At 56.7% G+C, this 23,888-nt stretch overlaps 2 protein-coding genes across 8 annotated transcripts; one reads left to right on the top strand and one right to left on the bottom strand.

Annotated features, from left to right (window-relative positions):
- Window positions 1–34: 34 nt before the first annotated feature.
- On the top strand, window positions 35–12,976 carry Crat (carnitine O-acetyltransferase). 3 transcript variants are annotated; one of them, XM_047525566.1, is made up of 15 exons: window positions 90–199; window positions 1,671–1,808; window positions 2,501–2,764; window positions 5,568–5,686; window positions 6,823–6,876; window positions 7,432–7,597; window positions 7,885–8,059; window positions 8,677–8,855; window positions 9,382–9,482; window positions 9,837–9,956; window positions 10,119–10,241; window positions 10,331–10,466; window positions 10,839–10,901; window positions 11,497–11,718; window positions 12,140–12,976. In XM_047525566.1, exons 2-15 carry the CDS (start codon window positions 1,782–1,784, stop codon window positions 12,353–12,355), a joined length of 1,965 nt encoding a protein of 654 aa, XP_047381522.1. In that variant the 5' UTR covers window positions 90–199; window positions 1,671–1,781; the 3' UTR covers window positions 12,356–12,976. The 3 variants fall into 3 exon arrangements, with proteins under 3 accessions (XP_047381521.1, XP_047381523.1, XP_047381522.1); XM_047525565.1 differs by lacking the exon at window positions 1,671–1,808 and having other exon boundaries at window positions 35–199; XM_047525567.1 differs by lacking the exon at window positions 1,671–1,808 and having other exon boundaries at window positions 35–199; window positions 11,581–11,718.
- Window positions 3,899–23,881, bottom strand: Dolpp1 (dolichyldiphosphatase 1). Of its 5 annotated transcripts, XR_007105042.1 has the most exons (9): window positions 23,656–23,870; window positions 20,160–20,260; window positions 19,870–19,954; window positions 19,674–19,773; window positions 19,362–19,460; window positions 18,746–18,874; window positions 18,381–18,515; window positions 18,035–18,124; window positions 16,309–16,356 (listed from the first exon to the last, which is right to left on the bottom strand). XR_007105042.1 is itself a non-coding variant. In XM_047525570.1 (8 exons), the coding sequence occupies exons 1-8, from the start codon at window positions 23,729–23,731 to the stop codon at window positions 4,477–4,479; spliced, it is 897 nt and encodes a 298-aa protein (XP_047381526.1). In that variant the 5' UTR covers window positions 23,732–23,875; the 3' UTR covers window positions 3,899–4,476. The 5 variants fall into 5 exon arrangements, 4 of the variants coding, with proteins under 4 accessions (XP_047381526.1, XP_047381527.1, XP_047381528.1 ...); XM_047525570.1 differs by lacking the exons at window positions 16,309–16,356; window positions 18,381–18,515 and adding an exon at window positions 3,899–4,693 and having other exon boundaries at window positions 23,656–23,875; XM_047525572.1 differs by lacking the exon at window positions 18,381–18,515 and having other exon boundaries at window positions 14,971–16,356; window positions 23,656–23,864.
- Between the last annotated feature and the right edge of the window lie 7 nt (window positions 23,882–23,888).

Genomic DNA, 23,888 nt, shown 5'->3' on the forward strand with positions numbered 1-23,888 from the left:
AGCCCGCAGCGGGCCTGGTGGGTGGGCGCCGGGCCGCCTCCACCGCGGGCGGCGGCGACGCGGCGACCTTGGCCCCGGAGCCCTAGCGGGGACCCACACTGCCCGCTGCGGCGCGGACCTTGCCCAGCGCGCGGGGCGGAGCGCAGCGAGTGTCGGCGCACGGACCGCAGAGATGTTAGCCTTCGCCGCCAGGACCGTGGTGAGTGCGGCCGGCGCCCGGCCCGCGGGGCCCAGCACCCGGCGGAGGCCGCGGCGGCCCGGGGGCGGCGGGGTCCGGCGCGCTGTCCGGCCGGACGGGTCGGCCCCTGGGCCTCCCGAGTTTGGCGGAGGAGGAGGCTGAGGGGCAAGGTCAGAGGCGGGAGCGAACCCGCGTCCCGTGGCGCTCAGTGGCAGCCACCCGCAAAAGTCGGTGGGGACCCGGGCTTCCCCGCCCCGAGACCCGAAGCCAAGCCGGGAGCGGCCCGGAGCGTGCAGCCCCGCGTTCGCTCTCCCAGTTATTGTGACTGGCACCTGTCGCAGGGGCTCCGACCGAGCCACCCTTGCGCAGGCCTGAGTCACTTCTCCAAACCTACACAGTTGGTCAGCCTCCGTGTGTTTATCACATGCCCCCCTCTCGGGATTTGTGTGTGGCTAGACAAACTCATGGAGGCATCAAGCTGAACTGCACATGAAGTCCTTAGAACTGGTGGGGGACAGCAGGTGGCAGCCCCACTCCTTCCTCCACACCAGCCTACTTCCCCAGCCTGTCCACAGCTACCCTGTTCTCCCGGAAGGCAGCCCAGATACTGCTGTCCTGATTGGAGTTCCTTCCCTTTCCCATCCAAGCATATGTCTGTTTGTATGGTTCTGTCCCAGACAGACACTCCAGGCCAGTGGCAGAAGTTACACATTGGAGCTCAGAATTAAAGAGATTCTTCAAGGTGTTCCAGCATCTGAGTCTCCACCTCACACTTTCCATTACAAGAGAGCTGTACTTTGTCCCACAGAAAGCCTTTAGGTGATCCTCCGTACTGGCCTGATCACTCTACTGCTAGGGAAACTGAGGCAAGGAGGGACTGTTAATTCAAATCTAGCCTAATTCCAAAGCCAGTGTCATTTTTTTTTTTTTTTAATAACAAAAGTCATCCACTTTTCACCCCTAGCAGAACAAGCCACAGTGCAGAAGAAACACCAGGCTTCTGTAGAGGGGTGGGTCAGAAGGTCCCACAAGTCCAGGAGGGAAATGAGATGAATGGGGCTCTTGGCATCCACTACCCACTGGTGACTGGTGTCTCTCACTTGCACCAACCCCAATTTCAGTACTGATTTCAGAGCTGCTATGGCTCAGCAGCCAGGCAGTTTCTGCCCTACAGCCAAGTTTTCCCACATCAAAAAGATCTACATAGATTTTGACAGGTGGATTTTTAAACACCTCTTGGCCTGCCTCCCTGGCACTAGACCCTTTGCGAGAAGAAAGGAAAAATACTTCCAGGTTTCCTCCTCCTCCACTGCCCACCACCAGTCCATTCTCCTGCTCCACATTCCTCTACTTCCTCAAGCTAGGGAGGGTGGAGCAGCTGCCGCCATCCAGCAGCTTTACCTGCCAGTGTCACAGTCCCAGATGCCACCACAGTCCTTACCACTGCCATCCTGCCTCTCCCCTGAATCTTGGCTCTTGTCTTTTTTTCTAGCCCGGGCAGGTGGCTGCCTCTTGGTAGGTTCTGCTCACCCACTTGGTAGCACAGTTAGGCTTAGAGATCCAGCCGAGGCAGACAGACAGGGCTCAGAACCTCAGTCCTGCCATGGAGGACGGGCAGCAGAGAGAGAAGGTATGGAATGGAGCTTCTGCCGCTTGCCTGCCACCAAGCCAACAGCCTGGGACTCTCCTGTCTCTTTCTGCCACCTCCAGAGTCTCCTGGACTCCTCTGCATGTCTTTCTCACTTTTTTTTTACCATTTCTCATCCTCCATGCCAGGCCACTGAGCTCTCTCGCCATAGCATTGCCCTATACCCCTAATCCCACCCCACCAGCAGGAGAAGTCCTGAGGCCAAGGCCTCACCAAGAGGTGCTGTCAATGTCTGGCTCTCAGATATTCTCTTCCCTTCTATTTCTCAACCTGGAGAGGGTGGGAGAAAAGAAGGTGGAGACCACAGAGAGGGAGCTGTCAGCTCTCTGCTGCTGATTCATCTTCCCAGAGCAAGAAGACAGGACCTGTGCACCCAGAGAGTGGGGAGGTCACTCACCTCTGCCACCCCAACAGCACCTTTCATTCCTACTGGGGTCCCTGGAACCCTGCCAGGATCAGTGGCCACACCCACCTTCCTCCATCCCTGCCTGTAGCTACAGGTCCCTGGGAGGCGGGGACACCTGCTCCTCAAGGACTGGAAGGCCAGGGCAGGCACCACCCATGAGGCCATCTCTGCCTTCAGGGATGGACACATAAGTGCCCAGTACTGCGACTTTGGGAGCCAGGGTGCCCAGAGCCTGCAAGAGAATAAGCAGGTTTTCTGCTGCCCATAGGTGAAGCCCCTGGGCCTCCTTAGGCCCTCATCCTTGATGAAGGTTTCCGGCCGCTTCAAGGCACACCAAGATGCTCTGCCAAGGCTGCCTGTGCCCCCGCTCAAGCAGTCCCTGGACCATTACCTCAAGGCGCTGCAGCCCATCGTGAGTGAGGAGGAGTGGGCCCAAACCAAGCAGCTGGTGGATGAGTTTCAGACCTCCGGGGGCGTAGGGGAACGCCTACAGAAGGGACTGGAACGCAGGGCCAGGAAGACCGAGAACTGGGTGAGTGAGCTGGCAGAGCCATGCTGGTCCCCAGCTCCCAGAGGCCCTGGGTCCTCCTGAGCACCCCTCACTGTGACCTCTTGCCAGCAGCACACTCGGAGTCTGCACTTGTTTGCACCATAGAGTTTGCTGAGCACTTACCTGGGCCTGATGCTCAGCAGGTGCTGGGTGGGCAAGAAAGATGCAGTAACCAGCCTCCCGCAGCTGACATTGACACAGCACAGAGAGGAGAGAAAGGTGGACAGGACTGCAAGTCAGTGGGCGAGGGTATTTCAGGCAGGGAAATCTCATGGAAATAAAAGAAGGTGATGAGGGCTGTGGTGTGCTCAGTGAGAGAGCCGTGGTGTGCGTGCTCGAGGCTCTGGGCTCCATCCCCAGTGCGGGCTGATGAATAGCATTGTCTTTATATTGTGTGAGCGGGAAGGGCGAGGGGAAGCAATATTGGCTCTGAGGCTGAGAGCAAAGGTGAGTGACTTGGGAGTGGAGTAAAGAGCAGGGGCAAGTCAAGTAGAAGGAGCATGGACTCGAGCTCAGTGGGGTAGCCTCGGGCAGGGAATGTACGTGCCAGTGATCAGCTGCCCTGCTCTGCACCAGCTCTGTCACATGTGTTCGGTGGCACCGTCTGTGCTGGTTGGTGCTTCGTGCCTTTCTTTGTATTGGTCTTATACCAAAACATAAAGATAGAGAAGGTGGCCCCTGCTGCTGGGAGGGAAGCAGGTGTGAGAGCAGAGGCACTGGGAGGCAGGCACTTTTGCCCCCAGGAAGATGCTCAGCCTGGCATTGCAGAGAGCATGGGGAGTCCTGAGGCCCAGGATCATTTGGATGGCAGTACGGACAGTACTTACTGACAGGGTGGGGGTGCAGTTCCAGTCTAGAGCAGGAAAGGGGTAGGGGGATTGCCAAGATGGAGATGACCAAGGGAGAAGCTGACTGGGACAGAACCAGTGCTGAGGGTACTCAAGTCCCTTACAGGAAAGGGCATAGTATTTGCATAGAACTGATGCAGGCTCTCCTGGGTTCTTCACACCACCTCTAGATGACTTATAACACCAAATACAGCGTGAATGTTACGTAAATAGTGTTACACTGTGTAGCTTAGGGAATAAAGGCAAGACAACAAGTCTGTACTTGTTCAGACGGACAGGTGTTCTACATGCTGGGTTGTTGGATCTATGAACAGGGAAACAGCAGATTCAGAGGGCTAACTGCACTATGAGGTGGGAGGCATAGAAACTGTGACCTGGAGCTCAGCAGAGGTGAGAGGCAGGTGGGAGCTGGTGCAGGGGCAGCATTTACTGAGGCTTGGCAGGTCAAGCCCTTGGATTCTGGGGTCAGGTTTGGGCCCTGGTAGGATCTTGGAGCATCTGGGGTCCAGTGGTTCTCCAGTTGTGTTAACCAAAGCTTCTGGCTGAAGAAGTAGGGCCACTGCCCCTGATCCCAGGGTCCCTGAAGCATCTGTGACATTACATGGCAGGATCTCTCTGGGTAAGGCCCATACCTGAGTTCTCATGTCTCTCAAGCTGCAGCCCAAGTCTCCGAGCTCCCTAGGAGAGTGCAGACCCCTGGCCGTGAGGGAGCTTCTCTCTGCCACTGCCTGCACATAAGCAAACTGAGGCCCAAAGAGGTAGACCAAAGCCCAGAGCCTCACAACAGCTCTCAGGGAGGCGCACGGTGCTACACAGGAAGACGTGGGTGACTCAGGAGTCCAGTCCTTAGGCTGTGAGTCGGCTGACAGCAGTCACCCAGTGTTCATCCTGGGGCAGGCCACCTCCCCTTTCCCTCTTGCCAAGGAACCAGGGCAAGTGGCCTGGTGCTGCAGGCCAGCAGTTCCCCCAAGGAGAGTGTGCATCGAGGAAGTACCTTCTGACGCTGCTTGGAATGAGGCAAGGGTGCACAGTAGGGCACCTGGGTCTCCAGGGTCTGAGGAATCTGCAGAGAGAGGAGCACAGTGGTAGGGGCAGTGTGCTGGAGAGGGACTGTAGTCTGCATTGAAGTCTCAGGGTGACAGTCACCTCAGAGTATGCACAGCTCCAAGACAGCCTTTAACACCATGCCCATGGCTGGGCCCAGAGAGACCCCTCCATCCCCAGGGCAGAGGACAGATCCTGAGGATGTGCCGTCCACCTCTTGTCACTAGCACAGTCATTTCCCTTGTAGTGGGATCTCTAGTCAAGATTGCTCTGACTTTGAGATTATACTTTCTGATCTGCTGACACCAAGAAAACTGAGGCTACCGAGGAGGACCAGGACCTGTGAGCTGTCCTGACACCAGGTTCCTGTCTCCTTGGACAGCTCTCAGCTGGGGATGGTCAAGCACTCATTCCCTGAGCCAGGTGTGATGGCACACACCTAAAATCCCAGCTACTTGGGAAGCTGAGGCAGGAGGATCACAAGTTTGAGATCAGCCCAGGCAACTCAGTGAGAACCTATCTCAAAATAAAATTTTAATAAAGGGCTGGGGATGCAGCTCAGTGGTGGGGTGCCCACACAGTATGTAAGAGGCCCTGGGTTCAATCCCCAGCACCAACAAAAAAAGCAAGGTCACTTACCTTTCTGCCACCCACCACCCCAGGTTTCCTTCAAGTCATTTCTCTTTTTCTAGGCAGTGTCAGTTGCCAGGTTAAGGGGAAGATGGTATGTTTAAGGAGGTGGGGAGGGTTTCTAGACCTCAGCATTAATTTGGAGAATCTGGACTGCAGAGAGGGGCCAGAGGGCATGGGGCCAGCCAGGTCTCTGGCCCTGAGGAGAAAGGGGTATCAGGTGCCCATACCCCACTCCTGACTAGACTCTGGTCCTCGTCCAGCTATCTGAGTGGTGGCTCAAGACAGCCTACCTCCAGTTCCGCCAACCTGTGGTCATCTACTCCAGCCCCGGAGTTGTGCTGCCCAAGCAGGACTTTGTGGATCTGCAGGGTCAACTCCGGTGAGTGGCTGAAGCTGGGGTGGGACAGGGAAGCAGCAGACAGGGACGTGCAGTTTCCAGCACTCTCAAGTCCGAGCCCCAGGAGATTGGAGGGGTCCCAACCCTGATCTTATGTCTGTACAAACAGACTTGTGAATCGGGGAGTCTTGTCCTGTTCTACAGGTGGGGAAGCCAAGGCTCAGAGCAGTAAAGGGACTTGCCCACTATCGATCACTAATCAGGATAGGAGGCAGGGCCTCCAAGGTCAGAGCCCTCTCCTTCCCAATCTCCTCAGCTGGCCACAGGGGTGACCTTTGTACACAGTCCCCTTTTCCACATTCAGCATGTCACCTGCCCTGGTCCATGTTCCAGTCCTAGCAGAGATAAAAATACCAGCAGTAGCGATCTCCTGCTCAAGATCCAGCCACTTGATGCTGCCACCTGCTGTTTTAAAGGGCCAGGGTGAGAAGAGAGGAAAGAAGGGCTTGGGCGAGGCTCAGTACAGAGCACTTAGCTAGCATGCTCAGGGCTCTGGGTTCCATCCCCAGTACCACAAAAAAGGACCAAAGCACACTTCGGAAAAGGCTGGGACTCAGACCCAGGAACTCTAGCTAGTGGTCCCCATGTTGAGGCCAAGGCAGGCCCAAGATATAGGGGTGCGATTGGTTGGTGTGGGCCAGGAAACTCCTCTTCATAAACCCAGGTGATCCAGGGAGAAAGGCCTAGTTGTGGACAATGGCCAGCAGGACACAAAGTCTCAGAAAGGAGAAGAGACCTAACAGAGGGGACACCACAGAGGGGACACCTTAAGCCACTGCCCTCCTCTTCATACACACACCCTCAGGGCCCTCCATACCTGGTGCTTCACAGCATAGTGACACCCTCTCCTGGCCCCCGCCTGTGATTCAGAACCTCAGACCCGTGGTGGGTGGACCTTCCCTCTAAAGAGTAAGGAAGGAGGCTCAGAAGGGCCTCCCATGGAGGAGCCCACAGAGATCCCTGCCTGAGCCCCTGAGCCTCTGTGAGCAGAGGGGGAGGCAGGTGGAAGAAATCAGTAGGTTGCCTGGCTAGGCCTCCTCCCCCGACAGCACATGTCCCTGGCCCTGGAGCCTCCCTTGGTGTCTACACAGCTTCATATCTCTAATTGATCCCTCCAGGTTTGCTGCCAAACTCATCGAGGGTGTGTTAGACTTCAAGACCATGATTGACAAGTGAGTAACCCTCCCCCAACCCTGTCCCACTCCTGTCCAGGCCTGCCTAAGCCTACAGCCACCCCTAGCCTAACGTGTCAGCTTGGGTGCTAGGTAGGCCGAGAGGTCAGTCATTTTCACTTCCTGTTGGCCCAGCCTCAGTGGGGGTTAGAGACAGCACATTCTGGAGATTGGAATGCTTAGGTCCTCACTTCAGCCACTGGGGCCACCAGGTATCCTTGTCCCATCCCAAAAAAAGAACCCCAGAGATTGACTTGCTGCCTCATCGCCCCTGTGGCAAACTGAAGCCCAGGTGGTAGGAGGGAGGGAATTTCCAGATGACTCATTATTGGGACCTGTGGGCAGGGGAAATACAGGCCTCCTGACCCCTGCCCAGCCCTGATGGCCCCTATTCATGCTGAGGGTGAGTAAGGTTGCGGGGGGTCCTGGCCCTGACAGAGTGAGCCCCCACTTCACTAACCCAGTCCCTAGCAGAACCTAGCAGGTTCCTGTCCACCCTGGCCATCTCCCTGTTTACTTGCCCAGTGGCCCTTCAGTGTCCCCCTTCCCCCACAGCGAGACCCTACCTGTGGAGTATCTGGGGGGAAAGCCACTGTGCATGAACCAGTACTATCAGATCCTGTCTTCCTGCCGTGTGCCGGGCCCCAAGCAGGACTCGGTTGTCAACTTCATAAAGACCAAGAAGCCACCCATGCACATCACTGTGGTGCACAACTACCAGGTGGGTGTTCCTGCCACAGCCCTGCCCTGCAGCAGGAGGCAGCTTCCCTGGCAGGTGCTCACCCCCTGGGGATTCTGGGCCCTGGCCAGGAGGGGCTATGGGCCTGCCCAGCCTGGGGAGGGTGATCAGAGGATCTCCTTCCTCTCTCCTCCGCAGTCTGACTCCATCCCCTCAGCTGGGCCTTGGGACAGCATGGCTATGACCTCCAAGTTGCCAAGAGGAGGCTGGGGGGTGGGTCAGTGCTGCTTTCGCCCGAGATCCCCCAGCCCCTGCCTGTGCCTGCACAGTTCTTTGAGTTGGACGTGTACCACAGCGATGGAACACCCCTCACCTCGGATCAGATCTTTGTGCAGCTGGAGAAGATCTGGAACTCATCTCTGCAAGCCAATAAGGAACCCGTGGGCATCCTCACATCCAACCATCGCAACACATGGGCCAAAGCCTACAATACCCTCATCAAAGGTGCCTCCAGGGTGGGGGCCATACTTCACTCAGGACATACTCAGGGCCTCTTTGCACAGTGAGCAAGGCCAGCACCAGGCTGCGCCAGCCACATATCTCACTGGATCCTCTCAACTCAGTCTCAATGTGACCCATTTTATAGAGGAGGAAACAGGCTTGATTTGGTTAGGCTAGTTTCTCCCTGTTAAGTAGCAGGTTGGGATCAGAGTCTGAGTCCTCTGCTACAGAGCCCAGCTTTGACTCCATACTCCATCCGTCCCCATAGTTCACCCTAAGACTCCAAATCCATATTGGTTAAGGCATCATCATAGAGCCAGACCACCCATTCTGGATCCTTGATGCCACACTAGTCCCCTGTTGTGACCCTGGGCTTCCACTTCTGATGTCTACAGTGGTCAGGTATTTGGCCTTGCCCTGCAGGGTACAGGGGAAGGCTGAAGTGCCCCTTTGAGGGTGAAGCTCCAAACACGCGCCCAGCACTCAGTGAATGTCCTAAAGCCCCCAGTGCAGGGAGCTGCCCATCCCCAAAGGGGTGCACCCAGGTCAGAAGATCTCCAGGCAGGAGGCCACAGGCCAAGGGACTCAGCCCTTTCTTGCACTCACCCTGCTGCCCACAGACAAGGTGAACCGGGAGTCCGTGCGCTCCATCCAGAGGAGCATCTTTACGGTGTGCCTGGACAGGCCCGTGCCCAGGGTCTCAGAAGATGTCTACCGCAACCGTGTGGCTGGCCAGATGCTGCACGGGGGTGGCAGTAAGCTCAACAGTGGCAACCGCTGGTTTGACAAGACACTGCAGGTGAGGACTGGCAGGGCCATGACCCCCAGACACCCCACTAAAACTGGGTCCATCGTGGCCTAGGAACTTCCTGCCCCTCTGGACCTAGCGTCCCTAGCCTCCCACTCGTAAAGCAGGCAGGAAGCCAGCAGGCTGGACGCCGTGCCACTGTAATTACCAGGCAGCCAACCTGTCATTACTGGGCCTGTGCACCACTGTCACCCAGGAACGGCCCTCACGCTCCTCAGAGCCTGGGCTCTGGGGTCAGGCGGGCGCTGCAGTGCTGGGCACAGCCTTTCCTCCCTGCGCCTGTAACATGGTGGGGGCAGAACTCTGCAAGGGCTGCTTTCTAGGCCTCCCTGAGCTGCTGAGCACGAGATGTGCCTAGGATGGCCTGGGCTGGCGGGGCCAGGCGCCCCCAGTGTCAGTAGTAGGAAACAGCCAACCCCTGGGGACGACTTCAGAGGCCCTTCCCATGAGACCCACCTGGAGCGGCTGGTCAGGAGTCACCCCCTGACGTGGGGCTGACAGTCCCTTCTCCCCACAGTTCATCGTGGCAGAAGATGGCTCCTGTGGGCTGGTTTATGAGCACGCGGCAGCAGAGGGGCCCCCCATTGTTGCCCTTCTGGACCATGTCATTGAGTACACGTGAGTGTGGTCACACTCTGGTTTCCCAGTTCCTAGTACAGGAACTTCGGGGATTGTCACTCTCCTTTTCTCCTGGGAATCTACTTTTTAAAAGGGAGCAGGCAGAAGACATGGTTCTTAGAGCCGGTTGGAACTCTGGCTTCCCACTTCCTGCTGTGTGGCCCTGGACAAGTCCCTTGCATCCCTGCATTTAGCAGCGTGGAAGCTAAAGCGAAGGCAGTTTCCAGAAGAGCAAATCTGAGTGTCCCTGAGCTGCTCCCCTAGATTCAGGGACCCATCTGCTCCACTCCAGTCCCAGGGACACCTCAGGCTCTGGAGCACCAGCATGAGCCTAAGGCCCCATGTCCCATGCAGGAAGAAGCCCGAGCTTGTGCGATCTCCCATGGTGCCCCTGCCCATGCCCAGGAAGCTGCGGTTCAACATCACCCCTGAGATCAAGAGTGACATCGAGAAGGCCAAGCAGAACCTCAGCATGTAGGTCCTGCAGGGGCAAGGCCAGCGTGCAAGCCCAAGGTCCCTGCAGGCCTGTCACTGCACCTGTCCCTATGCTGAGGCTGCCCTGGGGCCCTCCCTGGGGTTGGCAGAGGCTGCCAGGTGCCTGCTTCTCACCTGCTCCTCCTGCGTCCCCCTCCGCAGCATGATCCAAGACCTGGACATCACAGTGATGGTGTTCCACCACTTTGGAAAGGACTTCCCCAAGTCAGAGAAGCTGAGCCCCGACGCCTTCATCCAGATGGCCCTGCAGCTGGCCTACTACAGGTGCGCCTGCCTCCCGCTCACCCAGAAGGGTGAGACCTGAGGACAGGGTACAACCCTCAGGGGCATGCTTAGCTCCGTCTCGTACCCAGGATCTACGGGCAGGCATGTGCCACGTATGAAAGTGCCTCCCTGCGCATGTTCCACCTGGGACGCACTGACACCATCCGCTCGGCCTCCGTGGACTCCCTGGCCTTCGTCAAGGCTATGGATGACTCCAGTGTCACGGTGAGAGATCTGTCAAGGGCGGGCGAGCTGGGCTCAAGCCATCTCCTTTCCTGTTCACTCTGTTGACACACACCAGTTGCACACCTGTGGCCTTCCTACCCTATGGTGGGCAATGGGAGTCCAACAGAAGACGGAGCATGGATTTAGTTCTGAGCTTCCAGGTAGCCAGGGAGAAAAGGAGCCACTTATTCATTGGTTCACTCACCCCTCAGCAGTGAGCATTTCCCCTGTGTCGGGGCCCTGACTGGGGACTGAAGAGATAGCAGTACTTGCTCTGAAGGATCTCGGAACCTAGTGCTGGGGGAGTGGGCTGTGAAGTAGGGAGGAAGAGGGGAGGGACTGCTTCAGCGCTCTGACCCTCGCACCCACCAGGAGCATGAGAAGGTGGAGCTGCTGCGGAAGGCTGTGCAGGCCCACCGAGCCTACACTGACATGGTGAGTGAGTCCTGCAGTGCCACTGCTTACCGTCCCTCAGCACCCCACCTGTTACCCTTCCTCCTTCTCATTCCTGCACTGAATGGCTGCTCACCCCTAGCTAGTAGCACTCCTTCCCTGAGCTCTGGGGCATCCAGAGCAGTAGCCTGATTTTAAAGCTGGGGAAACCAAGGCCAGGCCAGTAGCTGTCCTCCTCCCTGGTCCAGAGTCAGCACAGGCCCAGGGTCTTACATGATGCTGAGAGTGTCCATGGTTCAGCACACAGTGGGCTTCCTGCCCTCCAGCAGCTTGGCGTGCAGCTAGGGAGCTGGTGGTCTAGGTGCCCATCCTAGCTGCAGCACCTATTTGTGCCAGACACTGCCCACATCACACGCAGATGTCATAGACCTTACTGCTCTTGTTCACAGATGAAGACACTGAGGCTCCAAAACATAAGTGTTTGTCAAGGTCCCACAGCCTGGATGGGTCTAAGCCATCTACCTCCAGGGTTCATGCTTTTAAATCCCACGTTGTCCTACTTCCTGGCCAGATCTCTGTCCCTCCCTGGGATGTAATTTCCCCATCTGGAAATTTCCTCTCCTGCCTGGATACTTAGGTGTTGTGGTTCCCAGGAAATAGTGGCTGGAAGAGGCAATGCTACCATAGCTGTCACCTGCTCCTGACAGCTCCTTCCCCACAGGCCATCCGTGGGGAGGCCTTTGACCGGCACCTGCTGGGCCTGAAGCTGCAGGCCATTGAGGACCTGGTGAGCATGCCTGACATCTTCATGGACACCTCGTATGCTGTTGCCATGCACTTCAACCTCTCCACCAGCCAGGTGGGCCACTGCCAAAGCCTTGAGTCCCCAAGGAGGCAGGGACAGGTGCAATACTGCAGCCCAGGCAGGCTGAGAATGTGTCAGGGCCCCTTAAGAAAATTGGCTTCATTCATTCACTAGTCAGAAATGAACACCTGACCTGTGCCAACCTATGCTGGGTGCGGATTAGCAGGGGACAGACCACCATGTCTGCTTCCTCTGTGGGAAGCACAGGCAATGATAGCCCCCAGGGAATGCCTTAGAAAGCTCCACAGAGGAGATGACTGCACCTGAAGGACAAGAGGGAGCACCCCTCTGCTGGAGATGAGGAGAGGGTGTCTCCAGCAGAGCAGGGTGGGAGCAGGCAGGCAGGCAGGCTGGTGCCTCCTGAAGGTTGGAGGTGAACAAGGGCCAGGAATGAGCTTTGATCCACTGTCTCCAGGTCCCTGCCAAGACAGACTGCGTCATGTTCTTTGGGCCTGTGGTCCCTGATGGATATGGCGTCTGCTATAACCCCATGGAGGCCCACATCAACTTCTCCGTGTCTGCCTACAACAGCTGTGCTGAGACCAATGCTGCCCGCATGGCACACTACCTGGAGAGGGCACTCCTGGACATGCGCACCCTACTTCAGAACCACCCCCGGTCCAAGCTCTGAGCCCATGCTCAGGCCTACTTGCGCCACAGCCAGTCCCACCTGGTCACCCACCAGGGCTCAATTCCTTCACTCCCTCTGCCCTAGGTCCCCCAGATCTGAGTGAGCCAGGGAACACATCTTCTAGTGGGGCCCACAGACCCAAGCAAGTGCCTTCTGTAGCTGGGGCTCAGTTCAGAAGCTGAGCAGGACCTAAGGCTCAGGCCTCCAGCGTACCATCCTCCCCTGGAGAAGGGAACCAGTCCAGCCCAGCACTTAACCACAGTAGGAGACTAGAAAGAGCTCCTTTTCTTTCCTAGCTCAGCTCTGGCCAGTCCTTGCCATCACTATAGCCTGGCCAGGGTCTGTTCCCTGATCTCCAAGCTCTCAAGGACCTGAAGACAAAGGATTATCTGGAGCTGAGGGGCTTGGGGCCTCCCCAAGGCTGAGGAACCAGGGAGCAAGGTTTCCTGGTCAATAGAATGCCTGAGGTACCACCAGCAACATGGCTGCCGTAGTCTTTTGGATAAGGAGACTCACGAGCCCTGGCCCTCTTGCTTCCATGCCGCATGTTCCTGAACCACATTCACAGTTGTAGAACATGAACGTGGCAGGTAATTAATAAAGGGGAGATGTGCTGGTGAAGAGGTGTTTCAGGTGAGGGGAAGGCAGGGGGCAGATGCCTTCTTCCAGCTGTCCTGTGCCTGGAAAATGGTGTCCACGCAGCCAGTGGGCCCAAAAGGGCTCCCAGAGGAGTCATCTGTTTGGGGTCAGGGAGCTAAGGGCCATCTGGGACCTTAGGGTGCCAAGGATGGTGCCATACCCAGGGCCACATTCTTCACCAACTTTCCACCCACTTGTCCTGGCTTGGTCCTTCCCAAGTCCCACAAGCTGAGTGGCACCATGAGGCCCTGTCTGGTGGGCAGGGTGGGTGGCCAACAGCCAGAGGCCCACAGGCTGGTTCACCTGCTCTCCATGGAGCCCAGTGGAACTGGCAGCAGAGCAAGCATTCTTGCTTGCCCCTGCTGCCAGGGCAAACACCTGCTGGGGGTGGACTGAGGAAGCAGCCACCTGGTCAGAAACACACCTATCTTTACCCCATGCACCTAGTAGAGGTGAAGCATCCTCAGAGTCAAGTGGGCACACATGGAATGCTAGGGGCTGGGGCTGGGAGGGCAAGCTATATTGGTCAAGGCCTGACCAACCTGTGACCATCACCTAAGGGTGTGGCTCATGGTTTTCCATTTTTCAGATGAGGAAACAGGCTGAGTTAAGGTCACCAGGACACTAAATGGCAGAACAAATTCCAAGAAGACATACTTGTCTCCTCTAGGCCAGAGCCTGAGGGACCTGTGTGGCTGAGCCCCCAGCCCCACAGCACATCTACCCAGCTGTCCTAGGGCAGGGGGCGGAGATGAAGGCAGTCATTGGTGGTAATTGGACTCAGAGCGGGTGAGGGAGACACAGGAAGGAACTGGCAAACCAGGCACTGAGCCAGCCCTGGAGCCCCTCAGGTCTTATCAAATCTTTCCTCCACCTGTGAAGGTGGAGGTTCCATAGTGGCTTCCTCATCCTCCTTTCCCACTAAGGCTGGATGGCTGCCACTTGCCCTAAGCCCCATGGAACAAGGTAGAGCCCAGACCATGGGCTCCATGGTGATTTAAAAAACTATTTGATAATTAGTTGGGCACAGGGGCACATGCCTGGAATCCCTTTGGCTAGTGAGGATGAAACAGGAGGATCACAAGTTTGAGGCCAGCCTCAACAACTCAGCAAGGTCCTACGTGACTTAGTGAGACACCCTGTCACAAAGAAACAAAGGGCTGTGGATGTATCTCAGTAGTAAAGCACCCCTGTGTTAAATGCCCAATATTTTAAAAAAAAAGTTGGTAACTAATTTTAAGTCTAGGAGGAAGGCTCCTGGGTCACACCAGTCTGAAGTTGGCTTAATTGAATGTCAAGGCTCAGGGGACCTCACCAGCCTTTACACCCGTGTGATTAGAGGTTACTTTTGCTTCCCTCTCCCCGAGGGGTAGCTGTTACGCATCTCAGCTTTATAAAGGACAGGACTCTCCAGCTTGGCCAGCCCTGCGTTTTACTCTGGGTTCCTCTCACTCTAAGGCCTTTAAAAACAGCTCAGTGTGCAGTTATTTCTACCAAAGCAAGACATTCACCCATCCATGCACCCATAAATATGGAATTAGAAAGTGGAGATGTTGTTCCTCTTGCCTTAGGAAGGGCAGGCACTGTTCCCTAGTCTCACAAGCTGTCCCATGAAGATGGAACCCAACTTGCTGAGAGCAGGGACAGAGCCAGCCAGGCAGGGAGGGAGAATAAGACGACACAAGGCCGAGAGCAGCAGCTTACACAGGATGGGGACCACAGAGGTAGGTCTTGCTCTGGGATGGAGCCAGAGGCTAGAAGGTCTGCAAAGCCCTGCCTTGGGGCCCAGTGTCACCCCAGTGGGGCACTCGCCTAGCCTCCATGAGGCCCCTGACTCCCTCTCCAGCACTGGGTGGTACTAGATGTCTCAGGGATGCTTATGAATTCATGGTCTTAGCACATCCTTGCCCTAGGTCACACATCACCACAACAGCCCCCAGCCACCTCACATGAGCTCAGTCACGTGCTCAAGCCGCCAGAGTTTAAGATTTTATTTTAAAACAATAGTAAACAATTTCATTGATTTTTCTTAAACCACCTTACACTTGGCTTGTCTCAGGCAAAAAGTAAAAAATAAAAACACTAACAGAAGAGGAGGGGAACGTGGGGGACTGACCTGCCTCCCTAGAAACCAGCCCTGCTCCTGGCATCTGGAATGGCTTTGGACACTGCCTTTAACAAATGAGAAAAGAAAGCACCGAAAACTTGTGCTTCAGCAGCAGATTAGGACCCTCCACAAAGAAAAGGGTGGGGGGCAAACACAGGTCCCCAGGGGCCTGGGTCAGCTCTGGAAACTTCTGGGAGTCTGGAAGCCTCTCCATAAGTGTTGCAGAGTGACTCAGAGATGGTCCCTAGGAAGAGCCCTCCTCCAAGCTGGGCGTATGGGGATCTGTGAGCTCACACCTGGACACAGATTCCCCTCCTGCTGGGGTGAGGTGGGAAGGACAAGGACATCAGCGCACAGAGAGAAGGGCAGGGGATCAGGCACTCGCTGCCGGACTCCTGTCATGGCTCCCAGTTCCTTTGCATCTTGTTCATGAGAGGATGACTGGCTGCTGCTGGGTGGTGGGACCGAGCTGAGCTGTAAACAGCACGGGTGCGCTCACCCACACGTGCAGGCTCCTTTGTCATCTTGGGGACAGGAGACCAGAGAAAGCCCTTGTGGTGTCAGGTTGATAGGGAAGAACTCAACAGCAGCCGCCAGACGCGTGCTTGCTCTGGGCCCTGCCCCAGACAGGAAACACTGTGAGGTTCTGGAATGGCAATGGTGGCAGGGAGGGCACGGGGGACGCTCCCTTCTGGCCCCCAGCCCCTCAGGTCCAGGAAGAGGCAGTTGGCCCCTGGCTCAGGACAAAGGCCCAGGCCCCTCTGTATCCAGGGCAGCCACTGCAAAGCAGACTCTCCAGGCCCCGTCTCCAAACTCCCATCTGCCTTTGACAAAAATCAAAAATAAATAGTGTGCACTTTCCATGTCACCTGGAATCCCTGGCACGAGACCAGAGGCGCAAGTCCTCATCCTCCTCCCACACACCCTGGTGCCACGCCCAGGGCACCTTCTGCCCTGCTGGGGGCTCTGGCAGCAGCAGAGTAAGGTCTCTGGCCGTGTGGCCCCCAGGCAGCAGGCCCTCCCAGGGTCCTGGCTGAGAGCTGGCTCGGCCCTTTGGTCCACCTTGTCCATTAAAATTAAAATACGGGAAAAAAAGGCTCCACTTGGTGACTCAGGTCTGTAGAGGTCTCTGCTTCAGCCCTCTGTCAGTCATTCTGTCCATCCTGCAAGGCATCGTGCAGGCCAGATCTGGAGGCTGGACCCAGCCCTACCCACCAGTCACTGCAGTTTCGTCCCCAGCTTCCGCTGTCTGTTCCTACAAAATAGGGCAGGGTCAGAGGTGGGGATACCTGTGTTCAGTAGTGTCCCCTCCCAACTCACAGGGCCAATGAAATGGACAAATGCCCAAAGGCAGCTGCAGTGACTGACCCATGCTGCACCAATCAGAATTCCTGCCCTGGGACCAGGACCTGGACAGGGTCAGTCTCTGCTGAACTGTATCATGATACTTCAGCTTTGGAGTCCAGGAAGAGAGCCAGGAGACTGGGGCAGAGTATAGACCTGGACAAGAGGGACCTGGCTGATTCCAGTTAATCATGGAGCACTCCCCTTACGTACAGGTCAGCCCAAGCTGGTTCAGGTATTACCAAAATGGAATTACAAAGAAGCAGCTGTACATCCGGGAGTAAGCAAAGGAGACTGCAGAGTTCAGAGCTGCCTACATCCTGGCTTAGAATGCGCCTATATCCATGATGGGCCCAAGCATCACATCAAAGCAGGGATCACCCTATTTTCTAAAGGGCCTGATTGAGGCTCAGAAAGAACAGGGTTTGTCTAGGGTCCCGGTTAAAATCTAGAAACCCAACTAGTGCACAGGCGCTGTGTGACAGGGACCCAGCCCTCCCTGCTCCCTGGGCTGCTACGACATCTGCCTGTCTGCTGAGCAGCTCAACAAACTTTTCTGCCTCAGAAGCTTTGGGTGTGCTGTTCTGTCTGCTGAGAGCCCCCACTTCTCCTGGGAGGCTGTCCTGCACTGTCTTGCCTCCAGGTCAGTCTCCTGTTGCGAGCCCTCAAACCTCTGGGTCTGGCTCTCTGGCACAGACCACACTGACAGGCCCTTCCTTCCACATGTCCCCCTGCAGCTGTGAGCACCCCAAGGGTAGAACCGTGGCTGCCTCCACCCAACCTCAGCCTGGCACAGAGCAGGTCGTGTGGAGGACAGGCCATGAAGGCAGGTGGCAGCCAGCCAGGCAGGGCAAGGCAGGGCTGTTCTGGGAGCCAGGCAGAGAGCATAGCTCAGGCCAGCCGCAGCCTTTCTGTCACCCCTCCAAATCCGCTTTTCTCACGGAGCTCACACCTCACACTTAAGCTTGTTAGGGTGACTTGGACCTTGATGTACCGAACACATTTCCAAGCTGCTGGGACACCATTCCCTGCCTCACCCCTCGGTTCCTCTCATTCCTCTTTGGAAAACCTTCCAAGCTTCCTCTGAGCCTGGCCTGTTCAGCTCCCCCCTGAACCCTGGAAGGAGCCAGTGGACACCCCACCCAGGATTTAGGGTGAGCTGAGGGGAAGAGCATGAGTCAGGAGCATTCAAAGCCCAGCACTGCCCCCATGCTGGGCAACTGAAGGCTGCTCAACTCAGCCTGCCCACTGACCTGGCCACCAGGAAGCATCTCAAAAAACAGCCCTGAGGGCCACACACAGGACCCCTGAGATCGCAGTGGCTGTGCTTGCCTGTTTTAGGCAGCAGATGTTAAATGCAAGGGCTTGGGAACAAAAGTTCACTGGCTAGTTCCCTCACCCACTCTCTGAAAGAAGTCAGGCAAGTGACTTCCCTTCTCTCTGAGCCTGTTTCCTCATCTGTAAAATTAGATGAGAATCACAGGAGAATTCAACGTAAGAAAGCAATGTAAGAAAAGGAGGCAGGTTCCAGGCTCTAGGGAAGCCCTCCAAATATGGGGACAGTCGTGACTTCTGTCCCCTTAACTTACCTGGCTTCTGCCCGGGTAACCGTGTACTCAAACCAGAGCACATTGGGAATGAGGCTCGTGTCCCGGATTAGGAAAAACTCAGAGACAGGCCTGGAGAGAGACACCCGGAAAGCCACAGCTGTGTCAGAGCATGAGCCTACCACCAAGCCAGATGCCCACCCCACCAGTTCCTGGGGCCGTGCAGCACCCTCCCCCTCTGCCTGCAGAGCCACAGTACCCACAGCCAGCAGGACTCCAGCCCAGCCCGCCCAGCCCACCTGCCCTCCCGCCTTTACTTTGGGCAGTACTGAGGATTAAACCCAGGGGCACGCTACCACTGAGCTCTCCCCAGTCCTTTTGATTTTACTTTGAGACAGGGTCTCGCTACGTTGCCGAGGTTGGCCTTGAACTTTTGATCCTCCTGCCTCAGCCTTCCAAGTCGTGGTATCACAGGTGTGCACCACTGTGCATGACTCTGGCTGTTTTCTAAGCCCCTGAGAGCCTAGGCAAAGACAAAGGATGGGACTCTGGCTTCTGGGCTTGGGGAGACCCCATAAAACCCTGCATCAAGACCCTAGGGGAGGTGGACGTCAGACAGGTGGCTGGGCACTGGATCCTCCCAGGAAGATTGAGGCTGGGCTCAGGATGCCCGGGACCTCCCATTGATGGCCACACCTGTGGGAGTGGGCTGGTGCCACCGGCCAGGAAGGTGGAGGGAAAGGAGGCAGTTACCAGGCTGCTATCCTGGGGAACAGCGGGGTGAGGACCTCCTGGGTGAAGACGAACCAGGCGATGGCCATGAGGCTTCCAGCAATGCCCCCATAGAGCACCTGGCTCCAGGTGTGGTACAGCAGGTAGACCCTGGGCCAAGGCCAGAAGGGAAGTCCATGAGAGCCAGGCGGGGACAGGCTTACACAATCTCCTGTGTTCACGGTCAGTTTCCCAGGGACCTTGTATGCACACGTGGTGTCACAGGCAGGTAGGACATACCCGGGAACATGCCTCAGCCCGACTTCCAAAGGGAAGCAGGGCACTAGACCCCAAAAACTGCTCCCCATCTCTAGAAATGACCAGGTTGCTCAGCTGGGATCTGCCTCCCTCCCATCCAGCCCTTAAACTGAGCCTATAAGGGGCACCCCTGGGAAGCTGAGAACAAACGGCTGACACACAGGGTATCCCCAGAATCTCAGGCTCCATTGACAGGACTAGAAGGGACAATTGGAGCCCCATCCCTTTAAAACCTGAGGTGTGGAGCCCTTTTCCAGATCTTCCCTACAGGACACATAGTGAGGTCCAGCAGGATCCCAAGTGGGCAGCGTGTGGGGCAGGGGCTCTTCCTCCCTCATACCTGCTGTAGGAGACTAGAAAGGCTGCAGTGAGGAGCCCCAGGGAGAGCACATGCCTCCACAGCAAGTCCAGGAACCTGGCGTTATTCGTTTGGTGCATTCTGAGAAAACAGGCCATCAGCCAGCCTCAGCCCACAGTCTGTGGTCCAGGCCTCCCAAACAGCTCCAGGCCCCATCCAAATGCTCCTGGAACCTTCTGCCTCAGCTGCAGCTCTTTCCACCCCTAGGGGTGTCTGAAGGGCTGGCAGTGAGTCCCCAGCACAGCCCCCATCCTGGACCATTTCAGGGTCACACCCACTGGGACAGAAGCTCACCTTAAATACAGGAAAAGGAAGGAATAGACGGAGAAGAACCACATAAACTGGGAATGGCTGGAGGGCATCCCGTACTTGGTGCCCACGGCTGTGTGGGGGCCTGGGGGAGAAAGGAGACCAGGGCATCACAGGAGGACATAGGCCTCCTGGCAACACCCCAACCTGGGGACCCAGGCCCTTGCAGTCCAGGTCCTACCTCCACAGGGCCGTGGCTCCTGGATGAGGTGTTTGATCAGCCAGTTGAGCCCTTCGTTCAGTGCCAGGCCCCCGAGGAATGAGATCTGCCAGGGGGAGACAGTCAGCTGAGTCTGTGTACCTGCTGGCCACTGCCCAGCCACAATGACTGTGACCTCTGACTGGACCTCCCAGGCCAACAGGTGAACAACGTAAACCAGCTAAGAGCTCCACAACTCAAAACAGGTGGTGGCATGGAGAGGAAGGCAGAGCACAGCAGAGTAGTACACAAAGCTATGGGGACAGACTCACCGTGTGCAGCTCCCGCTTGAATATGATGAGGGTCACAAAGCCGACAATGACAAAAACAGGGCTGAGGCTCAGATAGGCAAGGAGGTGGCCAGAGAGATCACCTGTGGGAGACAGAGAACAGCCATGGGAACAGGCCCAACCCTACAAGTAAAGTAGGGCCTGGGCCAGAGAGGAGGTCCCACAGGACCTGGAGCCCAGGGCAAGGCAGCGCAGATGCCCAGTAGACCAACTGTCCAGGCCAACTTAGAAAAACAGGTAGAGCAAGAAGTATCTAGTACTGACCACTAAAGGTCACACACCATGAGCTTAAAGCAGGTACTTTACTGTCCCCATTCTGTAGATGAAGGAACTGAGTCCCAGAAGGAGTTATGTGACTTGCCCCAAGTCACACACACACACACACACAACACACACACACACACACACACACAGAAAGAGTTGGGATTTGGATAAAAATCCTAGTATCTGGCCTGGTCCAGACACCATACCCATCACCTGCCAAAGAGGGAATCTGAAGCCTGCTTGGTCCCTTACAGGGGCAGCCCAATGGCACAGCACCAGGCCACCGCCAAGCCCTGGGCCTCCAGGGAAGGCTGACACTCTGGATTCCACACAGACCTGAATCCACACTAAAACTCCAACAGAGCCAAGCCAGGGACAGCGGCTGCCTGTGACAGGTAACGGTTTCTCAATGTCTCCCCAGGAGCAAGAAATGGTGACCCATCAACTACCTGGTTTCAATACTCCTGACAAGCCTTGATGGAGGTGGTATAAGGACCACCGGCCCCTTGAGACACCGAAGCCAAGAGATAAGACTCACCATTCCTCTTCTCCAAAAGCAAGGATGAGCCCAAAATCTACTTTTGCTGTTTGAGACAAGGTGGCCATAGCCACCTGGGGTTAGAGGGATGGCTCAGTCCCTCTGCCAGGACATGCTGCCCACAGAACTCAGGCAAGGCCTATCCCTGCCTGAGCCTCAGCACTCTCCCGTGGGTGCAGGTATTAGTACCTACCCTCTCCAACTGTGTAGACATGATGTGATGGGGCCTGAGAGACACCAACCTGGTCCCTGGCACCCAGGACACTTCCACACTGGGATCACACAGAGGTTGGGAAAACTCAGTGTGGGAAGTGGCCCACACCACTGGCCGGGCCTCAAGCAGCAGGGAAAGTACCCACAGAGGGCTGAGCGTGGGTTCCAAAGCTGAAAAGATGGGTGCACTTACCTGGCCTTATCTGCACTTATCTGCAGAGTTGGCTTAGTTTGGCCTGAGAGAACAAAGCAGCAGCCTAAGTTCAAGTGCTAGTGCTGTCTGAGTCCCTCTGGCAACACTGAGTGAGTCCCTCCCTTTCCTGGGCCTCTGCTTCCCCATCCATCCCGCCCCCAGCTCTGAGATTCTGGGTCTCTCTGCTACCCTACTTGATGGCCCCAGTACTGAGCTGTGAGGACAGGGCAGTGAGTAGATGGTGCCCCAAACCTTCAGCCACCTCCTCAGCCTGTCCTAGAGCCAGAACTACCCTGGACCTGCCTGCACATGCTGCCAGACATTCTGGTCTCATCACTCTCTGACCTAAGTTCCTCCATGGCCCCACTGCCCCTGGGATACATTCCCCTCAGGCAGTCCTGGCCTGCTTCCCTTCCACCCTCGCTCCAGTTCCAGGGACAGCACTCGAGGTCCCTGAATGCACTGCACTCTGTCCTACTTCTGGCCTTTGTACACACTACTGTCCCCTTGTGGGATGCTGCCAGGATGAACTCAAGAAACCTAAGTGAATACCCGCCACAGTGGCAAAAAAAGACAAGACCCGCCATTGCATAGCTCTCCGTCTGGACAGGGAATCTGTAACTGGAGCACAGCTGGTGACCTGCTAGTTAGTGTAGCTACTGGCCTACACTTCAGGCCCCATGAGAGGAGGGACAGTCTTGCTGTATTCCACTACTCCCTGGGCGCAGCTCAGTGCCCGCCTCTTTGCCATGTTAAATGAAAGATGAAAGAAGCAAGTTCAGGGTAGGCAGTGGTACAGAGGAATGCAGAGAATTCTAGAAGCATTTACAGGGAAGTAGACCTGGCCAGGCACGGCTAGGTCCCTCATCGCAGCCTATACATACACTGCTAAGTTCCTTCTCCCTCATAAGACTGAGAGGTTCTCCAAGAAGCTACTGAGGCCAGGGATGGGATGTCATGAAGGTGCCTAGGTCAGCTCCCTCCCCCACTCCAGTTTCCCTCCTATAAAGCAGAGATCTCTTTCCACAGAACAGGAATGTAGGGGCCTCTCAGTCAGGCCTGTTCATCATTCTAAAGCCAGAACTGCCCAGGGCCTAGCATTTGGGAGGTGCTCAATGGATATTGGCTGAATTAATGAAGGAATGGTGGGCAGACAGGCACATAAGGCAAAGCACCTGGCAGTGTTGCCCCACCCCTAGTATAACCCATAACAACCAATCAAAGTTCTCTGGCATCCAGCCCTGAGGCCCTCAGCAGGACCAGGTTCTCCTACCCCTGCCCAAGAAAGCAGCAATAACAGGCCCTTCTCAGGCAACTAGGGCTCAACTAGTGAGGGGTCCCCAGTCTCACCCAACACACAAACATCCTACCCAAAGCAGGTCCTTTGAAAGCTGGTAACATCGACCACAGGTATTTGGGAGATGTTTACCTGTGGCAGGCACTGTGCCCTGCATTTCTCATGCCAGCCTTCCTTTGATTCACACATCATCACAGAAGGGAGGCACTGTGCTTAGTGCCACTTGAAGGATGAAGGGGGCCAAGGCAGGAGAGGGTGGGGGAAGGCATTGCTCAAGGCCTCTGCTGAACTGGAGCCCAAGGCCCGAGCTCTGCAATACTCTAGAAGATTGCCTCCAGATCGGTCGCTAATGGACCTCTCAACTGGAAAGCCCTGCCCTCCTAGAACTGTATGGGCTGCGAACCTGCATAAGTCAGAATCCCAGGGGCTGGCTGGCTGCCTCCTCGCCCGATGCCCTCAGTGTATGCTGCCCGGGGCGTGGCACCACAAGCACTCACAAGCCTGGCCTCGGCTTGCACACTCCCTGCAACAGGGAGCTCTTTCTCTTACAGTCAGCGCAAAGCGCTATCCCAAGGAAACTGGCACTCCCTGCACGCCGGGGAGGGAGTGCGGCCTCTCTGGCTTCGGGGAGGGCGGGTAAGAAAAGCGAAGGTCCAGGCCAGTGATCCTTCCCCGCCTCACACAGACCCCGGCCCCACAACAGCCCACCGGTGCCGCGGGACCCTGGGGGGGGTTGCCCCGAGCGCGCAGCCGCAGAGTGCGCGAGCAAGAGGCTCACAATTTCGCCCAGCTCATCGCCGCCCCACTGCGCCTGCGCGGCGCGCGCGCCGGCCGAGCCCCTCCATGGCTCACTATTTGACAGTTCCCACCCCGGTGCCTCCGCGCCCCCTCCGCGGACTCGCGCGAGCCGGAGCACCCAGGGCTGAGGGGCCGGGCCCGGGGGTGCGTTCTCGGGGCCGGAGCCGCCTTTTACCTGCAGGATATTCGACGTGGGTGAGAGTCACCGGCCGCCATGAAGCGGGGAGCGAGCACTGTCCGTCCGCTGCCATCTTACCCGGAGACCGGGCTTCGCCAAGCAGCCAATGGGGAGCCAGGGGGGCGGTGGTTCTGACCTATCACGCCGGGAAGGCGCCACGCATCCAATCGGAGGACGATACAGGTATCGGCGCAGCCATTCAGCGTGCAGGCCGTGTGTCTGACCCGAGC

The sequence above is a fragment of the Sciurus carolinensis genome, chromosome 14 (assembly GCF_902686445.1).
Source record: "Sciurus carolinensis chromosome 14, mSciCar1.2, whole genome shotgun sequence".
NCBI lineage: Eukaryota > Metazoa > Chordata > Mammalia > Rodentia > Sciuridae > Sciurus > Sciurus carolinensis.